This window comes from Brassica oleracea, chromosome C3 (assembly GCF_000695525.1).
Source record: "Brassica oleracea var. oleracea cultivar TO1000 chromosome C3, BOL, whole genome shotgun sequence".
Taxonomy (NCBI): Eukaryota; Viridiplantae; Streptophyta; class Magnoliopsida; order Brassicales; family Brassicaceae; genus Brassica; species Brassica oleracea.
The window spans coordinates 42302567-42324356 of NC_027750.1; the positions used below are offsets into that span (position 1 = coordinate 42302567).

Below are 21790 nucleotides of genomic sequence, written 5' to 3' on the forward strand. Positions count from 1 at the left end.
ATGAAAACGGCTGCAGAAGTCAGAGCGGTGAAATCTCATATTCACCACTCTACTAGCACCGCGTCCGAGATCAATCTGCTTCTCGAGGAATCTCAAAAAATGCCCTTTACTACCCGTATCACCAGAACTAGAGTTTCAGACCCTGGAAGGATCAAGGTAACGACTTACGATGTAACAACTGATCCCAGGGAACACCTGCAAGCTTTCCAGATCACAATGGGGAGAGCCAAATTCAGAGAAAGCGAAAGAGAAGCCGGCGAATGCCGCCTCTTCGTTGAAAACCTCCAAGAAGCAGCGCTCGAATGGTTCTCTCGCCTAAAGCGGAATTCCATCGGAAGCTTTCGCAAACTCGCCTTGGAGTTTCTCAAGCAGTACTATATGTTCATAGACCGAGAAACCTCCGATGTCGATCTTTGGAGCATGTCCCAAGGAGAGGACGAACCTCTCCGCGACTTCATAAAACGATTTAAGATTGTCATGGCTAGAGTCAGTGGAATAAGAGACAAAGTTGCAGTAGACACACTCCGTAAAACGCTCTGGTACAAGTCAAAGTTCAAGAAGTGGATAACCTTGGATAAGCCGCGTACGATCCAGGACGCGCTCCATAAGGCCATGGACTACATAACCATCAAAGAAGAGACGAAAGTCTTATCGCAAAAGCAGAAGCTCACGAAAACTTCATTGAAGGATCCTGGGTCGGATCAGAAATCTAAAAGAAGAAACCCTCGTAACGACAAAAACGTCCATCACGAGGAAGAGGAGACCCAGGGAGCGCATAACTACGTTATCAATTCCGGACCAGAGCAAGGCCGGACGACGGGAACTACATGGACTCTCATAATCCAAATTACGATGAGAACGCCTTTTGTGACTTTCATCAGGCCCGCTGCCATTCGACCGTAAACTGCAAGGTTCTCGGTGAAAGGTTGGCCGCAAAGCTGCTCGCAGGAGAACTCGCCGAAGTATCTAGAGTAAAAGAACTCGTCTGCGACTCAGTCTGTCCTCCAAGAACGATAAAGCCCCTCAAATCGAGAACTCTCTCCGAGAGAACCAATCAGGAGAAAAGAGCGGGAGAAGGCAGGACGAGAAGAGCAATGACAATAGTCGCCGCAGAGTCAATATGATCATCGAAGGATCGCAGTACTGCAGCGATACCATCTCTGCCATCAAAGCTTATGAGCGCAAGGCTGAGACAAGCGCAAATTCGCTAACCTTGTATGCGCCTAGCAACTTCCCGAAAGGAGTGATCACTTTCGATGAAGAAGAGGCCGGCGGGATCGATCAGCCCCACTGCGACCCGCTCGTGATCGATCTCGTGATAAAAGATCTTGAGGTCGCAAGAGTTCTCATCGACATAGGTAGCACGGTCAATGTCATCTTCCGTGACACTCCTAAAAGAATGAACGTCGTGCTAGGAGAAGTCGTACCATCCCCCAAGCCGCTAACCGGTTTCGAGGGCACGACATCTATGACTCTCGGATCGATCAAACTACCCTTTGCGGCGAAAGAAGTCACGAAGATCGTCGATTTCGCAGTCGTTGACCACCCGGCCATCTACAACGTCATCATGGGCACACCTTGGCTGAACGCCATGAAAGCAGTCCAGTCGACTTATCACTTAGGCATCAAATTCCCGACTCATAACGGAATTGCCGCAATCTGGGGATCCTAGAGACAGTCAAGATGCTGCTTCCTGGGCGAACAAAAACTATGGCAAATCACGACCATCTCGATGGTGAAACCCAAGCGGGCAAAGCTAACTCAAACGTCTACTGAAAACGCCTCGAAAGAAGACGACCAAGAATCGTCAACTCAAGCAACGGCCAAAGAACAACCAGTCTCAAAGCCTAACACATCTACCCAGCCGGAGGAAACAAACCCGGTAAAGGTCGTCGATCCTGCGACTAACGCGATTGACGCAATAGCCGAGTAAACACACTCGCACAAAAAGCAGAACTACGAGATGGCTTGATCCCCGAAGAGGGTACGTAGGCAACAAGTCCAAGGACGAGTTCAGCTATCCCCCCCCCCTCTCCAAAAACNGGGGGGGGGGGGGAGTGGGTACATATATGAATACTCGTATATTCCCGCATTCTAAAATATTTCCTTTGTATTCAATATTTTTGAAACTTTTTCGGAAATAAAAACTTTGTTAACACCTCTCTTATTTTGGAAAAGCATCTTGTTATACTTTCGGAAAACATCCGGAGACAAGCAAAATGATTATTGTACGAAACTAAAAAGCGGAAACTCACAACAAATCATCCTACCTCAAAATGGATCAACTCCACACTAACTTATCCGACAAAGAAACTTCGTCACATCAACGCAAAGGAGGATCTTTTTGAGGCCTGACAGGTTTCTATGTAGTGAGTTGGAGGTCTGACAGGTCGCTATGTAGCGAGTAGGAGCAAGCCAAGAAGTTTAGACAAGTCTAACTTGTTTTCGTTGTAAAATCTCAACGAAAATTCCGATTGAGACGAAACGAAAAGAGTTTTGATCGGGATTCAAAAGAGAACGCAAAGAAAGATCTTTTTGAGGCCTGACAGGTTGCTATGTAGCGATTGATCCTTGTAATTTTCTCGTTCGCTACGTAGCGATCGGGCTTGGCTCGATCTCGGTCGCTACGTAGCGACCGGGCTTGGCTCGAGCTCGGTCATTACGTAGCAACCGAGCTTGGCTTGAGCTCGGTCGCTACATGGCAACCGAGCCGTGTTCGTACTCGATCGCTACGTAGCGACCGAGCTTGGCTTAAGCTTTACGAAAGCTTGGCTTAAGCTTTACGAAAGCTTGGCTTAAGCTTTACGAAAGCTTGGCTTAAGCTTTACGAAAGCTTGGCTTAAGCTTTACGAAAGCTTGGCTTAAGCTTTACGAAAGCTTGGCTTAAGCTTTACGAAAGCTTGGCTTAAGCTTTACGAAAGCTTGGCTTAAGCTTTACGAAAGCTTGGCTTAAGCTTTACGAAAAACTATTATGAGTTTAATTTTACGAAAGCTGTTTCGTAAACATGTTTCTCGAGTTCGGATTGACGAAAGCTTTCTCGAAAAATGTTGTCAAGCTTAATTTTACGAAAGTTATTCCGTAAAACTAATATGAGTTTAATTTTACGAAAGCTGTTTCGTAAACATGTTTTCGAGTTCGGCTGTGGAAGAGCCCTTTTTCGGAAAAGTAATGTTTTGCGGCTCTTCTGCAACTTTAGTTTCTGGGTTCAAATACCATAAACTTTGGCTCTGACGAGCTTAATTTATTGCGACTCAACTTAATCAGAAATTTTCTCGTTTTCTGCAGGATTGATCCGAGGAAGTTCTGAGTAATTTTTCCGTAATAAACTCGAATTCGACGATTTATGTTACCATGGAAGCGACTCTTACGTATTAATGAAACCTTAGGTTTCAGAAAACGTTTTAGCAGTGAGGAAAACGATCTCCCGTTTTGCTTTGTTTCATCTTCGTCAACCGTTTTTAGGTTTTGAATGATTTTCAAGAAATCAACTTTGTTTCTCCGAAAGTTATCAAGAAGAAGTACAACCGTGGGGGTTGCATACCCGATTTCATGTTCTTCTTCTTTCTGCGAGTAATCAAAGGTTTTTCCGCGAGTAACCTAGGGTTTTTCCACAGTATTTGTAGAGCAAATTTTATTTTTCCGAAAAGTTTTCAAAAAAAAAATCTTTTGGTCAAACCCTAACAAACTGAGACTTCTCCAACTCGGTAATAAGAAGAACTTTATGGGGGTGGATAGATTTTATTGTTACCCTTTGTGTTTAGAGGGAGAAATCGCGAGCTCGTTTTAGTGCTCTTCCTGTGGAAGAAGGTCGCGACTAAGTTTTCGATTTTGTTGAACACTACGGAGTTTCCGTAAGCATTGGCCATAGGAGCTGTCAGTGCTACGAGTTTTTCTTTCATATATCCAGACATCGTTTCGATCAAGCGTTTTGTGGCCATGAGTAAGAGTAATGCGTAACCCCCCCTCCTAGCGCCAAACTGTGGGAACCGAAATTCGCACCGTCGATTTACGTTTAAATTAGGAAACTAGGAAAACCCTAATTTCCCAGAGGTCCCGGATCTCTGCGAGAGCCAACGACAAGTGACCAAATAGATGCGGAAATCATGAAAAGATAACAAACGAGTTTAGAGAAAACAGTAGATCTTATTTCGAATCCGCGTAAGAGCGTTGCGATCATAACAAGAGATCATAAAAGCTTTTGCCGCAAAGGCTGTCAGCAAGTTACCTAGTTCTAGCGGTATAAAAGCTCAAACCTAGTTGAGTCGCAGCTCGATAACAAAAGACGAAAAAGATACAGAATAGGTTTTTGATTGATTTCGGACTGAACCTTGTTAAAGGCTGCCCACGTTCCCCTTTCCAGGATCAAGCCGAACGTAGTTCAATTGATAGAGCTGGACAAGAGATCGAACTGCCTCGGCGAGTTTGTCTAGTAATTGAGTGCCAGTCATAGAAACCGAACTTGTCGAGAATAAAGCCTAAAGTTTCTAAGTGCAGAGAATTCTGAGTCTAAAAAGTTGTTTCTGGTGCCTCTCGCCTAGGACTCCTTATATACTTGCTCCTAGGCCGGTTTACGCTTTTCCACTTCTGCCCTTAAGCCGTCATAGCTTAAAAATGGAGATATTCCGTTTTTCCAGATCTTCGTGATTATCTTCGGAAACTTCACATTTATCCGCGAAAACTTGACATTTATCTTGCCTTACGAACCAAGCATAAACTGTCATACGGCTTATAGGCTTTTGGTTAAGAAACCGTAAGTGGGCTTCGAGCTTCGTCTCAGGTCTCTTAGGGCCGTCTTTGGCTCCAAACGTTTATTACGGTTTCTTTGATAAAAGAAAACTTCCCGCGGTTTTTGTCGTAAAGTTTGACTGATGACTTCGCGTGACTGTAAACATAGAATGATTTAGCCACGGTCTATGGGAGATAGCATTTAAAGATTAGAAGAGAATGCATGGATTCGTGTCGTATCGATGTTTTGGGAGACCCCGATCGCTACGTAACGACCAAGCCATGTGCGTGCTCGGTCGCTACGTAGCGACCGAGCCGAGCGACCGAGCTTGGCTCGAGGTCGGTTGCAACGTAGCGACCGAGCCGTGTGCGTGCTTGGTCGCTACGTAGCGATCGAACCGTGTGCGAGCTCGGTCGCTACGTAGCGATTGAACCGTGTGCGAGCTCGGTCGCTACGTAGCGATTGAACCGTGTGCGAGCTCGGTCGCTACGTAGCGATTGAACCGTGTGCGAGCTCGGTCGCTACGTAGCGATTGAACCGTGTGCGAGCTCGGTCGCTACGTAGCGATTGAACCGTGTGCGAGCTCGGTCGCTACGTAGCGATTGAACTAGCGACCGAGCTTTGGCTCGAGCTCGGTCGCTACGTAGCGACCGAGCTTTGGCTCGAGCTCGGTTGCTACGTAGCGACCGAGCCATGTGCGTGCTTGGTCGCTACGTAGCGACCGAGCCTTGGCTCGAGCTCGGTCGCTATGGCTTGTCCGTGGTCCGATTGCCATACTCGAGCTTGCCCGTGGTCGGTTCGGATACGTGTATGTTCCCTTGGACAATCGGTATTTGGTTCGATTGAGATTTGAACAAGATTTTACCGCGAGGCTCTTCGTAAAGAATCGTTTTACGAAGTATAACTTTCGTGAAAAATGTGCATGCTGATTTTTATGAAGATTTGGATGTTAACTTCGTCGTGACTGTTTTTGACCCCAACAGCAGCTTCTTCTGCCCATATAAGTGGTCTCAGATGTTTGGAGTCAGCATTGTGTGAGGCCTCAGATTTGTGCACTCTCTCCTTAATCGGTTCTATCTCAACTACGTACGCTGGTAGCTCGTCCCACCATGAGTGTCGATCGATGCAAACGGGTGGGTGTCGATTGATGATGGAGTGTGGGTGTAGATCGATGCTATCTGCTGATTGTCGATCGATGCTAGCGTTTGGTGAAGTTTCCAGATCTCCTCTCGAAGTATGCTGATTGTCATCAAGCTTCTTCTCTGAATTCTGATCCATATCCTCAAGCTATTCCTCCAGCTCTAAGAAGTCTTCCATAGTGACTTCTTTTTCTACATCGTGGAGCGACGTTGAGGTTGTACCGTTGGTAGACGTTGAGGTCGTACTATCGACCGATGTTGAGGTTGTAAGTAGACGTTGAGGTCGTGCTGTCGATCGACGTTGAGTTCGTGCCATCGATCGGCATTGAGGTCGTGCTGTCGGTTGACGTTGAGGTCCTACCATCAGTCGACGTTGAGGTCGTGTCTTCAGTACCAGCTTCCTCTACTCTGCTCAGCTCTCCACACACATGTTGTTCATCCCTTTTTGCCATAATGTCGTCGAGCAGCTGTACTGGAATCATATACTCCTCATCTAACGATGCCAAGAACCTGTTCCATTTATCATTTTTCTCCTTTTCTCGAGTTGCTTGAGCATCATCAAGAAATTTGTAAAGGAAGGCTCTTTCAATGTCATCCCAGCTGGTTAGAGATCCGGGTTGTAGTTGATTGAACCAGCTGAATGCATCCCCAGAGATAGAATACGGGAAGATCTTGCAGAGCATGTGGTATTCAGACACTTCATTCTCCTCACTCCTTGACACGAGATCCTCCAGCTCTTCGATGTGGTTTCTGGGATCTTGGTGAGGAAGACCTTGGAAGGGGTCTAGACCTACCCAATCATACCAATCTCGGCTCAGGCTAAAAGTGGGTAAAATCCATGGTCTATCACTTTGGTGTTCCACTGACGATTTCGAACCGTCTTATAGGTGAATCAGGTGCATGCACAGATCTGGAGAAATGCCAGGAATATCTCCGAGAGAGTACCCGAGGGCTTTCCTGTATTTGCGTAGTTTATATAACAATAATGCAAGTTCTCCGTTTGTGAGGTTGGCGTTCACGATTACTGGGTATGAATCTTTATAGAGAAAAGCATATTTGAGTCCAGCGGGCAGCTGTTTTATCTCAATCTTTGGTGCCTTTTCGGGATCTCATTCCTTCAAGGGTGATGGTTGTCGATCGACAGCTTTTATTAAATATCGATCGACGTTGATTTCCGAAGCGTCATCCTCTATGTCATCAACGCTCGCTGTCTGCATGCTTGCTTCCATTAATCGTGTGTATTCTTCAGCTCTACTGTCGACACTGAAAGTTTCTTCTTCACTAGCTGTGTGTACTTCCTCCAGGAGGTCGTCTGAGCACATGTTTATGAAAGATTCTTCAGCATATTCACAGATATCGTCCACGTACGAAATCCGTTTATCGATCAAGGGTCGTCTTATCAGGTTATCCATGTCGAAGGTCATCGGAATGTTTCCAATTTTTAGACATATCCTACCTTCTTTGACATCGATTATCGCACCTGCAGTAGCTAGGAATGGTCTACCTAAAATAAGGGGGTCCTTTGGTTCATTCTGGTATTTCAGTACCACGAAATCCGTTGGAACGTGACAGCCGTTAATTCGTATTGGCATGTCGTCAAGCACTCCCTCAGGTAGTCTAACGGATCTATTGGCCAGAACCAAAGTTATTTTGGTAGGTTTGAACTTATTGTATCCTAGGGATATTGCAGAATGTGGCATGAGGTTCACGCTGGAACCTAGGTCACAAAGGGATCGAGGAAAATTTATGTTCCGTATATTGCAATCCAAAATAAAACTGCCCGGATCGGGTCTCTTGATCGGGATCTCACTTTGGATTATTGCACTTATTTCCTCTGAAACCATCATGATGCTGCGCTCAGCGGCTGGAAAACTGTTGGATATCATATCTTTTACATATTTTTTTATTGAAGGTGATACTTTTATTGCATCACTCAATGGCATCTCCAACATGATCTTATCAAATACTTTCTTGCAGATCGCTTTATCTAGCTCTCGCTTAGTCTGCGTTTGTTAGGAGGGAAAGGTGGTAGAGTCCTATACACTCTTTCTATGCCTGGTTCAGCAGGAGTCGAGAGTCGATCGACATTGCTTCCATGGTGTCGATCGATATTCACAGTGGTTTGTCGATCGACGTTTGTTCTTTCTTGTGGATCGATTTCTCGACATCTTCTTCTAATTCTCCTTCTTCCTCCTCGAGGTCGATGGCCTCTTTCTCAGTGTTGGGACGTTCCCTCTCTGGAGGTGTTTCTGACTCGGTATCAGGATCATCGAGGATTATAGGGCTCGACCTATTTTCATCGGCTTCCTCAACTACAGCATGTTTCCCTGTGTTGTTGATTTCTATTGTGCTCGGAATGAGGCGTTTTCCGCTTCTCAAAAACACGGCATTAACTTGACGTTTCGGATTCGCGTCGGTCCGCCCAGGGTGACGTCATGTCTCTCTTTTGATGGCGGTTGCATTTTCTGCGACCCGACTATCCAGTCTCTTAATGTGTTCACTCAAAGTGTTGAACTTCCTCGTCAGCTAATTGAATATCAAGTCTATCTTTCCGTTGAGGTCAGTGGCCAATTTTCGATTTCCCGTGAAAGCTTGGTTTAGCCTAAATTTTGCTCTGCCTCGGCGTGATCCAACAGTAGCATCATAATTTTGGGTAAAGCTATCGGGGTTTGGATACCTATTTTCCAAGGTTTGGCTATCTATGAAATCTATTTGCTGTTCTAGTTCAGATAGGGTATCATCATCAATTTGGTAAATCCCAAATTAGTTATGTCCCTCAAAAGCAGAATGGGATGAATCTAGATGTTCTTTAATGTCGGGTAAAGGTGACTCATAATTGGGTCAGCTTTCCTTCCTAACTCTACGTCCATCATTTCGTAGGATCTACCCGTAGCTATATTTTTGATCAAACGCCTTGCTTCTTCAGGGTTCCTGGTACTGAAATTCCCTTCACTAGCTGTGTCAAGCGTAATTTGGTAATGAAGATTAATATCTCCGTAAAAGGTATTAATTAGTTGTGGCTCTGAATAGCCATGATGGGGGCATTCAAGTTGGTAGCTCTTGAATCTCTCCCAAGCGTTTCTGAACGATTCCCGTGGACCTTGACGGAATGTGGAGATTTTCTTCCTTAGATCCCAGTAGTGCGCCTCATCGAAGAATTGATTGATAAAGGCACCCCTTATCTCCTTCCAACAGGTCAAAGATCCTGTTGGTATTTGGTCAAGCCATTTTCTGGCGTTGCCTTCTAAGGAAAATGGGAAGAGTTTACAACGATTGTATTCATCATCCATTAATTCTTCTAGATACTCGATGTGATCGTGCGGCCGCTCTGAGATGGTCCCACGGAAAGGGTTTTGAAGTACCATAATCAAGTGTTCGGGACTGATCCCAAATTTCTTGGTATCATCTTTTGGTAGTCTAACTGCGGACCAATTGGAATAGGTCCTTCCAGGGTTTAAGTAGTTTTGCAAAGACAATTTCCATTCATTATCTCTTTCTGAGATAAATTTAATTTGAACAGGGATTGCAGTCCCCTGTTCATTCATAATTTGGTTATTTGCGTTGCTTAGTTGACCTTTAGGTTCTCCTAGGACTACAATCTCATTAGCATTATCGGTAAGAGAGTATTTACCTGCTTCCGGCGGGGTGTTGTTGATCGATGTTCGATGTGCGTCGTCGACCGATATTGCTGTCGACATGTCGCTCGATATTGCTCTCACTTCGTCGATCGATGTCCGGCCAAAATCCATGTTTTCCATCTTGAAGCTCTTGTGTCAGCAGGAAAAGAGAGAAAATTTTTAGCAAATTTAGTAACAAAATCTAGATTAAATTCTAAACGTAATCAAATGGTAATAAGAAAGAGTCCCCGGCAACGGCGCCAAATTTGATATCACTCAAATTACCCTAAGGAGTGAATTACTCTCTCAAATAAGAGGTTTGGATGTAGTACTTATGGATCGAATCCACAGAGATTCTAGGATTACACAGTAGATTATGGTCTTGAAATAAATCTAGATTAATTGGTTTAGACGTTTTAAAGCAGTAAATTGATTGATGAGCAAGTTTATTGCTCGATTGATTGTTTTGAAGTTGTTAACAGTTTATTGCTCGATTGATTGTTTTGAAGTTGTTAACAGTTGGTTGAAGTAGCTAGATTCAGGTATATTCTCAGGTATGATAACTAAAACTTAACTTGTAAATCAGAAGTTTATTAATATTAATTGTTCTTTGAATTCAGACGAAGGTACAATCTATTTGATTGTCTATTCTGGATCTCGGATCTCAACTCTCGTATTTTAATCACGAGAAAGTGTTGATCGATAATTCTTTGTGAATATCGATCGATACACCTTTTGAGATATCGACCGACAGGGCTATCGCTGCGTCGATCGATACTTCTTCCAGACAGCTTTACGGATAAGTTTGATTTGTATTCTCCAACTTACTAGACCAACTCTCGTCTGTATCTAGTCAGTTAGATCATACTAGTTGTTTTCAGGTATTGGGTCAAGCAATGGCTTGATCCCAATTAATCCTAAGATCTAAGTTTAAAGGGTGATCAATCCTAAACTTAGCTTTAAGCACAACTAGATGAATGAACTATATTTCTAAACATCGTAACAATTGTTGTGTCAGTATCACATTTAACAACCCATTTGAGAAACCTAAATCTAACAGTAAGGACTACTCAAACATATTCATGAAACTCATAGTTATGATGGTCTGAATAATACTTAGATAAATAATAGTAAAAATTAACAGAAATATGAAAACAAGGGAGTTCAAGATCTTCTCTGTTTTTCAGTAGATGATTTATCTCTCCAACTAAGCTCTCTTTCAATGGTGGCTTCTTGCCTCTTCCAAACTAGGTCTAAAAGATCTCTAGGCACGTCTGCCTCTAAAATAATACAAAACCCTAATAAATAGCCTAACAGGCGGCCAGAGACTAATGATGTAAATATTGAACTTCAAATCTTCTAATTTGTCAGAAATTCTCGGATGCCTTCATAATCGATCGATGTGAGGATCCCAACATCGATCGATATTCGGTGGTATCTGTCGGTCGATATTGAATTACGACCGTCGACCATCTCTTTCTTCCAGCGAAGCTCAAAATATCTCCAAAAAGCTCCACATACATCATTTTCCTCCAGATAGTACCTGAAACTGTAATTACTCTAAATAGACTCTATATAGTAATAATATATCTTAAAACATTCATAAACCATGGTTGAAAATGGGTAAAATCCATGGTCTATCACTCTGACCTGATGGAACATTCTCCTAATGTCCTCTTCAGTCTCCTTAGTCTCTCTGAAGAACATCAACAATCTGTAGGTAAAGTAAGCTTCCTTGAATGGTTTCTCCAGTGGAATCCTAAGGACTCTCTTAAGAAAACTTTCCATATCCTTCTCATTAGCTCCCCTCTTCAGATGCTTAGCAACCTTTTCCTTTCTTTTCCTCAAGGTTCTCCCCATAGTAGCCTTATCAACTTGCATAGGTTCTGGTGCATCTTCTGAATGTGTACTGGTGGTCTCTGGTGGGTTAGCTAGTTTTGGTTGTGGCATGAGTGCATTGATTCGTGCGATGTCGATCTTTGGCATCTGCACTCGGAATGTGAGAGGTGCTCGTCGATCGATGGGTGCTGGAGGTTGTCGATCGGTGGTGGTCTCTCGTTCTCGATCGATGGCTGGCTCATTATGCCGATCGATGTTGACATGAAAAGGGCTGGGTGGATGTGGGTGTTTTGCTGCGAACTCCTCGTGGGTCATGATTCTCATGACATTGCACGATGCAACCAACTCTGTAGGTTTTGTCGATCGATGCTCTGGAAAGCTTGTCGATTGGTTCTGGTTGAAGTTCGTCGATCGATATTTGAAGTCTGACATCGATCGACACCAATGCGATCCGCCAAAACTCATTAAACTTTCTACTTCGAAATCTCCTTCTTGCAGCTTCTCATGCTTCACCACTTGCCAGAAATCATCATCTATGATGGCATTAACGTGGTGCTTCATTACATCATCTCTTATCCCCCTTGCTAAAGCTTCTTGCCTCTTAACAGCTTCTCCTATCTGAACAACCTGCATCTCCAGCTTCTTCACATGAGTGCTCAAAGTCTCAAACTTTGGGTTCAGGTTGTTGTAGACAGAATCAATCTTTCCATTGAAATCCACTGTCAGGTTCTGCTGTCATTCAAGGACCCGATCAATCATTGCTTCTATTTTGCTCTCCTGAGTCTGTGGTGGTGGTTTCTGGTAAGATGAGTTTCCATAACTCATGTTGTTGTTGCTGCTGTAGTTGTGGCTGTAGGGTTTCTGGTACTGTAAACTCTGGTTGAAGTTACTCCTCAGTTCCATTTCCATAGAAGTTTTCGTTTCTACTCTGGTTTCCAGACCTCTGGAATCCAGTTCCACTGATGAAGTTCACATCCTCCTCTACTTCTGCTTTATCCTATGTATCTACAACATCTGCATCCTCTACTAAGCAAACCTGCTTCCTGAGAAGCTTGAGAACACTGTCCAGCGTTGCTTTCACCTTGTCCATCTGCTCCTTCCCAAGGATAGCTGTAGATTTCCTTCTCTCAATATCAGTGCTTTTGGTGCTATTGTTGGATACCAAGTTCTCAATAAGTCTCACAGCCTCTTCTGGATTCCTAGTGTTGAAGTTCCCTTTGCTAGACGCATCAAGAGCCATATTATACTGCACTCTGATGCCTCTGAAGAAAGTTTTGAGCAGCTGCACTTCATTGAATCCATGGTGTGGACAATCTCTTTGGTAAGATTTGAATCTGATTCAGGAGCTTTTGAATGACTATGTAGGCTCCTGCGTAGATGTAGCAATCTTGCTCCTCAAGTCTTCAGCATGTTCCTCATCAAAGAAGTTACGCAGGAATGCGTTCTTGATGTCGGCCCAGGATGTAAGAGATCCTGGTGGCAACTGCTTAAGCCAATGTGAAACCTCTCTAGCAATTGAGTACTTGAAGAGCTTGCAGAACAGGTAGTCCTCAGGGACTCCATTAACCTTGATAGCAGATATAAGATCCTCGAACCTCTCCAGATGGTCCATAGGATGCTTGTGAGATAACTCACAGTAAGGTGTATGTCCCACGAGTGTGTAGTACTACGGCTTCAACTCGAAATCGCCTCTCTAGATAGCTGGAGGACGAATAGCTGATCTGTTGGCATAGAACTTATCTGGACGGTTGTAATCAGCCAACGTTCTGGATCGAGCAGCCTCATCTACAGGTTGAGCAGCTCCTGGAGCATCAGTATCGGGCTCTGGGATTACAGTCCCTTGAGCATCTATCCTCTGACCTGCTGCATTATGCAGATGGCCCTCATGGTCATCTAGGTCTCCATTCTCATCTCGTACGAGAAGTAAAGTTGCAACCATTACTCGCGGCTCGGTATCGATCGATGTTCGGATGAAGTATCGATCGATGTCAGATGGAAGATATCGGTCGACGGAAGAGTAGCTTCGGTCGATGGTGGTGAGCGAGTGTCAATTGACGAAATTGGTGTCTGGGTCGACGGTGGTTGGCAAGTGTCGATCGACAAACTAGTGTTGTTGTCGATCGATGAGGAGCGTCTTCCTTTGCTGATCGAACGTTCCAAGCTTGCAGGATCTGATGAGAATAGCAGTGGCGTTTCCTCGTTGCTTCTGGTACTGCTGGGTTTGCACCTGAAAAGACAAGAAAAAAAAATTATGTCAGAAAGAGGTTTAAAGAAGTAACCTAGACTAAATCAGACTAGATCTATAGGCGATCAAAGCTCCCCGGCAACAGCGCCAAATTTGATCTCACTCAAATTATCCTAAGGAGTGAACTACTCTCTCAAATAAGAGGTTCAGTTGTAATACTTAGGGATCGAATCCACAAGGAGGTAAGGAACCTAATAAATCTAATCAGAGTGGTTAAGCTAGATTGATTATGTTTAAATGTAAATAGCAAGTTGTGAGCAAAGTAGTTTCTCGGTTGGTTTGATTGGGGTTTTGACACTTAAATGAAATAGCTAAACTTAGGGTTTCTATTCAGGTAATCAGGATTATAATCCTACAGATGCTTAACAGTTGTATTCCTGATATTATAGAGCTCAATCACTTGAGAACAAACCGATCGGCGTTCGCTTTCTAGGTTTGTTTATTGACCAGATCTAATGGTCTCAACAGTAGGTTGGACCAATTAGAAAGTGTCGTTCGATGATTCTAGAGGAATATCGATCGATACACCTTTTGCACCGTCGATCGATTATTCCATAGGAATATCGATCGACGCGCTCTTAGTCAAGCTTTACGTGCGGGTTGAATAATGCTCACTAGGCTTACTAGATCAGCTTTCGCCTTACTCTAACAATCCTAGCTCAATTAGGACGGATTCAGGGTGAGATTCAAGTGTTAAGTTGTGCTTACAACTCATAGGTCAAAGTTCTAGCTAGCTAAACCAGAAACATGCATTAATGACAATCCTATTGATGAATATCACAACTAGCAATCTATAGTTGGGGCTAATCCCTCATAACCTATTTGAACCCTAAACCTAACAGTAGAATTACTCATACATAGCTAAGCAATTCATAGCAACAATAAGATATAGAATAGATAATAATGAAGTTCCAATCACAAATCTCTCTAGATCTTCTCTCCAACTCTACTAAATCCTAGAAAACCTTTTGTTGTGAAAACAAGAGAACAAGAAAGCACACTTTGCCTAAAAACACATTGGCAAGCTATAAATATTAGGTTAAGAACTCGTCAGGAGCAATCTTGTAATTTGGTGAAGTCTTGGACTCTAACTCGGCTGGAACCAAACGGGCTTCTGCGCTTCGCTGTCGATCGATGTCACAAGGCGTGCATCGATCGATTATTTCCTCTGAATGTCGACCTCTGGTCTTGCTCGATGGTCAGCTCGGATGTTCTCTCCTTTTATCTCCAAAAAGTTCCAAAATCATCACTTTCTTCCAAATCACTCTCAAACCTATAAATATACTAAATAGACTCTAAAACATAGTATTTATTTAGTTATTAAAACACTTATAAACCATGGCTAAAAGTGGGTAAATTCCATAGCCTGTCAGAACTCCGGCTCGGCCCGTTGACAAACCCCACCAGGAGGCCTAACTGGGACCCGCGGCTCCGGGGGAGGAACTTCCAACCTACATTGGTCTGACCAATACACAGTGGTTTCCTCGTAGCTGATGGAGAACAACAACTTTATTTTTGGTCATTATAATTAATTACACATCACCTTTATGATACTTAAGTATTTTTTTCATTTATCGTTTTAATCTTTATAACTTTGTATATCATAAATTTTTCAAATTTATTTTTATAAATTCAAATTTTACACATAAAATTAAATAAAAATTTTAAAATAAGATTTATAATATTTTAAAGGTAGAATTAGACAACAAGAATATTACAAAAGAAACCTAATAAGGAAAAAATTTTTAAAAGATAGATGAAGACATAATTATTACACAAATTTAATTATTACAACAACATTAATAGTCCAGTAAATTTGCTCTGGAACCTCTAAAATATTTTTCAAAAAAATTGTGTAACCGAAGATGAAGCATTACAAAATAATTTTATGAAACAATGTGGCATTTTGCTTGTAGTTTAATATTTAATTATGCATTTTTATTTATAATTTTGTATTTTAGTATAAGATTTTATTAATTAATATTACTGTGATATTTTTATATATCTGCTAATTATTTACAGTTATTTTATGGATTTATATTAACTATGAAAAATATAAGGATCATAGTGTAAATTAAAATACTTATGAAATTAAATTTTAATTTTCAGTTTTGGAGAAGAAAAGCTTGAAATTTCAAATATAGAATTTAGCAACTTTTAAAATAAAGAATATTTTTGAAAATTCTCTAAGAATATACTATACTTTTGTCCCCAACAAAAATTGGTCACAGAGCCAGATTATTAGGGTTTGCGCCATTAATCAAACAATTTTAGACGCTCTCTACCTATCAAAAAACAAAAGTAAAGCTCACGTAGGTCCTAGATGAATTATGTAATGTTTATGTCGTTACTATTCAAATTTGACAACAGAAAATTAAAATACTCTACCCTACCAACATCCATGTAAGTTTCTATGAAATTGTGTTGCCAATTACTTGTGACGTACGTACCTAGAAATCAAACGGCAAAGGTGGTTGGTTTGCTTCAAATCAAACCCATGATATTTTACACGTGATTTTGACTTGTATTTTTTGTATTATAAATACATAGAAATTTACAGGAAACTTTCACTTGTTCTTTTAAAAATAATATTCACTAGTTCACAGCAAATACTCTTAATAATATCCATACATACTTGTCAATACTGAAAAAAATATTTCAAGTACAGCAATGGAGGCTTCTTGTCTGAATAGAACTTCAAACAAAAATTTGTCTTCTTTGAACAAAATAAAATAAAAATAAAAAAATTCTCTTCTAAACAGTTAATTTTTACTTCTGTAGAACTTGTCAATACTGAAAAAAATATTTCAAGTACAACAATGGAGGCTTCTTGTCTGAATAGATCCCTTCAAACAAAAATTTGTCTTCTTTGATCAAAATAAAATAAAAATAAAAAAATTATCTTCTAAACAGTGAATTTTTACTTCTAAACACAATTCTTTTCTTCTAAAAATTATCTTCTCGCTCATCTCTTGGGAACTTACAAAATAGGGATGATAAGCTGGAGTTTTATCAGTTGCGTAAAGAAAATTTAGCAACTAATTTTTGTTTCTGGCTTTTTTGAATTAAAAACAAAACTTACAAAATAAAATCAGTGAGAGATGTCGTAACATTAACGTCCATCACTTTAAGATATCTCGTATGTAATAACATAAAAGATAAAATAGTTTATATTCTCCTAATGAGCACGTGAAAACAAATTCTAATTGTTCGTTTAATTTCATTGTATATTACAATTTTCACATAAAAAGAAATTCTAATTTAATAAACTTATTGGTGCGTTTACTTTATGTTCAATGAGTCATGCATCTTCGGTGGGTGACATGGACCATGGCGTCATATCCATGGGGTAACTTCCCAGCACCCTTAGGAAAGACGTGTACTCCTGAACCTCTGAAAGCGCGTTCTGTGCACGTGTTTCCGCCATGGACGCCTCGAAATCAACGTAGAACATATACTCAAAATTCTTCGCCGTCCCGAAGCTCCCGTCTCCGACAACCCTGAGAGGGCGGTTGTGGTGCGGCCGCGACTCGATCTTCGTCAAGCTGATGTTTCGGAAAGCGAAGGCCGAGAGGACTTTGAAGAGGACACTGGTTCCTTTGTGTTCTTGAGCCGCAAAGACGATGCTAGTTTTGAAAGGCCTGTCTGTGCGTGGTATGATTGGTTCACGCGCCAACATTAGGAACCGCGTGACGTTTCCTGTGTCGTCTTGTATTCCGTCAGCTAAAATCTGGAGGTTGTAGAGCTCAGCGGCGCGTGCGCTCGCCACAGCTGCAGTGTCATGGAGGTTATTTGCGGCTATATACTCGGCTGCAGCCGCCGTATCGTGGAAGGCCTCACGTGCCGCGCGTGGGGTGAGGTTGTCGAGTGATCGTTCTGTCTGAGCCAGCGCCTGTGGGTGAGATATCACTCGCGAGACGCAGTCTGTTCGGACACCCGGAAGCGCGAGGAGACAATGGTGGACTGGAATCTGAACTTCGCCCACGATGTGGAGACGGTGACGGAGGAGGAGATCGTAATTCCGGTGGATTGAACCACCGAGTGAATTCTCCACGGGAAGAACGGCTCTATCGGCAATCCAAAGCTCCACCGCCTGAAAAGCGACGTCGAATTGGTCGCATGGAATGGCTTCGCAATTTGGATATGCTTTTCCGGCGGCTGCCTCTGAGTAAGCTCCGGGAACTCCTTGATAAGCTACTCGGAGGTTAGACCCATGCAACGGAGCCGGAGATAGATCGGTGATCGTTAACGGTTGAACCTGGGATAGTTTTCCGTTGGTTGTCTCGACGTGAACGAGGCTGAGATCGACGGAGCTGTTCTTGTGACCATTAACGACGGCGATTTTGTCAGCTAAACCACCGGGATCTTCTACGGAAGCAACTTTGCTTGCTAAAATGGCGCATGAGCTTTGCCAATCTGTTCGGCTCACGGAGACGCCGTTGCGGAAGCTGAACCTCTTCGACCTGTAACCGCATAGGAAATTCACGCGCTTTGACATCGCGTTGGTGGAACGTGCAGTACTAGCCGTCAGATTTGTTGATCGGAACTTGAGATCCCACGACGTAGCGGCTTGCATTTTGTTAATGATGGTAAGATGACAATATGAATTTAAGAGTAAACCGACGGCGTATTAACGATATTAAAGTTTTGAAGCTTTGAGTTGTTTAGTATGAAAGAGAAGCTCAAGCTGAGAGAGAGTTGAGAAGATGAATGGTGGTCTTATATAACATATTAAAACTAATTGAAGAAACTTTTTTGTTTAGAAAAAAAAAGTCTTGAAGCATTGTTGAGGAAATTCCGTAAAATTCTTCACCTAGCACAAGGGCTGTTCCTGAGAATTTTAGGCCCTGAAACCTAATTACTTATTTGGTCCCCAAAACTATGGGAATTTAAAATGTTATGAAAAATAATCGATTTGCACACCTTATCTACATCTAATGCGTTACCAACACCAACATGCTATTTAATTATTTTTGTTCAAAATTAACCCTTAATAGTAATATAATTGAAGAAATTGCAGCAGCGTTGAAGAAGCTCTGTGATGTTTTTAAGGCAAAAAAAATGTTCCGAAAATAGAAGAGTCGAGTGTTTTGGCTGAGAGAAGGGGATAGAAATACAAAAAAATTTCATGCCTTAACAAAGCAAAGGAGAGCAAGGAATAAAATTACGCAGCTCCTAGATGCAGATGGAAATATAGTTGAGGATGAAGAAGAATTAGTAGCCATTGCTACTAGCTATTTTAGGCAGATCTTTGAATCGTCTAACCCATAGGACATTGAAGAGGCACTAGCTCAAGTTCCTACGACAATCACTGGGGAAATGAATGATAACCTTACAGCTCCGGTATCGGAATGGGAGGTCAAATTAACACTTTTTGCTATGCATCCAGATGGGATGACTGCGCTTTTCTATCAGAAATTCTGAGATATTGTAACAGAGGATTTAACTCTTATGGTTAATAAATTCCTTATCGAGGGAACGGTGGTGAATGGACTAAATGATACAGATATATATGTCTCATCCCAAAGACGACCAAGCCTAATGATATGGCTCAATTCTGACCCATAAGCTTGTGTAATGTCAGCTAGAAAATAATTTCGAAGGTCTTATGCCAGAGATTAAAGAAAGTGCTACCAGGCTTGATTTCAGAAACCCAGTCAACCTTTGTTGCTGGAAGTCAGATTTCAGACAACATTATGATTGTCCAAGAAATGTTCCACGCGCTGAGAACTAAACCAAGTGGACGCAGTAAAAAGATGGCAACTAAGACGAACATGAGCAAAGCTTATGACAGGATGGAATGGTCGTTTATTGAAGCTGTCATGCGTAAAATGGGTTTTTCAAAGACTTGGATCACCTGGATAATGAGATGCATTACGTCGGTGAAATATAAGGTGCTTATGAATGAACAGCCAAGAGGAAATATTGTTCCTGGTAGAGGCCTACGGCAAGGAGATCCTTTGTCTCCTTTCATTTTTATTCTATGCACGGAAGCGCTCGCTAGCTTTCTCAATCATGCAGAGAATCAAGGGAAGATAACGGGGATGCGTGTCACACGCGCGTGCCCTTCGGTATCCCACCTTCTATTTTGCTGATGATAGCCTTTTCTTCTGTAAGGCGGTGCCCCGTGAATGTGAAAAAGTAATGAAAGTAGTCAGGAAATATGGTAAAACATCAGGCCAATGTATCAACTTTGATAAATCGTCTTTACTCTTTGGTAAGCGGATTAATGCAACCACCAGCCAAGAGATCAAAGATGCACTTGGAATACAAAATGAAGGAGGACTGGGAACCTACTTAGGTATCCCGGAAGACATTTGTGGCTCTAAGTGCAAATTGTTTGCATTTCTCAAGAGGATAAGTTGATGCACAAAGTAAATGGATGGACAGGTAGATGACTCTCGAAAGGAGGGAAGGAAGTTTTGATAAAATCTATTCTGCTAACTCTTCCGACTTATGTCATGTCTACTTTCCTGCTCCCTCTAGAGATATGTGAAAACCTGGCTAGTGCCATCGCACAGTTCTGGTGGAGTTCAAATCCACCAAAAAGAGGAATACACTGGGTGAAATGGGAAAAAGTATGTTTACCAAGAGAGGAGGGTGGGATTGGGTTTCATATGATCCATGAGTTCAATCTGGCATTGTTGGCAAAACAATTATGGAGGCTAGTTCAATTTCCGGACTCATTGGTTGCCCGGGTCTTGAGGGGAAGATACTACAAATTAAGTTCGCCACTAAGAGTAAGCTCTGCTAGTAGCCCATCCTATGTGTGGACAAGCATTTCTGCTGCAAGGAAGTTGCTACTACTGGGAATCAGACAGAAGATACACTCAGATTATGACGTTAAGGTGTGGGAGGATCCATGGATCCCAATGACCCCAGCGAGGCCAGCTATCCCTGTTGCGCCAGTTATGCATCCTAATATGAGAGTCAATGATCTCATTAATCAGGCAGCGAAGGATTGGGATGTTGGACTTTTGGAAAACTATGTCAGTCTTGATGACATACCGCTCATAAGAAGTTTGGCCATAAGCTCAACTCATCGTCGTGATACCTACTGCTGGAGCTACACAAGGAATGACCAATACACTGTTAAATATGGATATTGGGTGGCCCAAAATTTATTAAAGACGGAGGAAGAGAAGGAGGTCTTGGAGCCGAGTATCACCAAGCTTCAAGCATTTGCTTGGAAGTTAAAGGCGCCTACGAAGATATGTCATCTTATATGGCAGTTGTTAATTGGTCATGTGGCAGTAACAAGGAACTTAACAAGACGCAATATGAGATTTGATAACTACTGCCCAAGATGCGGAGATTTAGAAGAATCTGTAACACATGCCATTTTCTAATGCCCGCCAGCTCTACAAGTTTGGTCCTTATCAGCAACTCCAACAAGCCCAGATGTATTTCCAGTATCAAGTGTCTACGCAAATATGGACTACCTATTCTGGAGGAAAAAACAGTATTATCGAGTCGGAACAAGATATGGACCCTTTTCCCTGGATAATCTGGTATATCTGGAAGGCTAGGAATGATAAAATGTTCAGGGGGATAGACAGAGATCCTTTGGAGTTAGTTTGATATGCAGAAAGTGAATGTCAGGTCTGGTTTTATGCGAACAAAGTGGTACAACCAGTGGTACAAGATAACAATATGGAGAATCCCCAAGTCATAAGCTTGAGTAATATATGCTTGTTAGATGGATCTTGGACAGCCTCTGTCAATTATAGTGGATGTGGATGGGTTTGGATGGACAGTAGTGGGAACACTCAGCTCATGGGGATAAGAAATCTCACTCGACGCGAATCAGCCTTACATGCGGAAGTAGAAGCACTGCAGTGGGCGATGGAGAATATGCTTCAGCACTCAACATGTCAGAGCTTTGGGACAGACTGTAAGGAGCTGATTGCAATGTTAAAGAAACCTCATGCTTGGCCAAGCTTTGCGACGGAATTGGAGAGGATAGAGACGCTACAGATATGCTTCCCGAATTTCAACATCACTCATATTCCACGAGCGCGCAATCAAATTTCAGATTTTTTTAGCTAAGACTGCTAAATCTTTCTATAGGAAGTTACATTTTATTGGTTGTTCTATTCTGGTCTGGTTATCCAGACAACCTCAAGTTTGACATAAAAAAATATAGTAATATAATTTTTCAAGGCCCAAAGCGTATTATGGCACGGCCCTGCCTACCACCTTCTTTTTAGTTTCTTTATTTTT

General features: G+C 42.2%; 2 protein-coding genes across 2 annotated transcripts; one reads left to right on the forward strand and one right to left on the reverse strand.

The window, feature by feature from the left end:
- On the forward strand, positions 1 to 1672 carry LOC106330659. Its single transcript, XM_013769096.1, has 2 exons — positions 1 to 899; positions 997 to 1672. Exons 1-2 carry the CDS (start codon positions 1 to 3, stop codon positions 1670 to 1672), a joined length of 1575 nt encoding a protein of 524 aa, XP_013624550.1.
- Positions 1673 to 16714: 15042 nt separating this feature from the next.
- Positions 16715 to 18302, reverse strand: LOC106329170 (arogenate dehydratase 4, chloroplastic). The gene has a single exon (XM_013767782.1). It carries the CDS (start codon positions 18141 to 18143, stop codon positions 16869 to 16871), a length of 1275 nt encoding a protein of 424 aa, XP_013623236.1. The 5' UTR covers positions 18144 to 18302; the 3' UTR covers positions 16715 to 16868.
- Positions 18303 to 21790: the final 3488 nt, after the last annotated feature.

What these genes read in the sequence shown, in the direction of transcription:
- LOC106330659 (XM_013769096.1), top strand. Translation starts at nt 1, where the DNA reads ATGAAAACGGCTGCAGAAGTCAGAGCGGTGAAATCTCATATTCACCAC. An exon ending in AGGCCCGCTGCCATTCGACC is followed by an intron (nt 900 to 996) that starts GTAAACTGCAAG and finishes TCTGCGACTCAG; the next exon opens with TCTGTCCTCCAAGAACGATA.
- LOC106329170 (XM_013767782.1), bottom strand. Translation starts at nt 18,143, where the DNA reads ATGCAAGCCGCTACGTCGTGGGATCTCAAGTTCCGATCAACAAATCTG.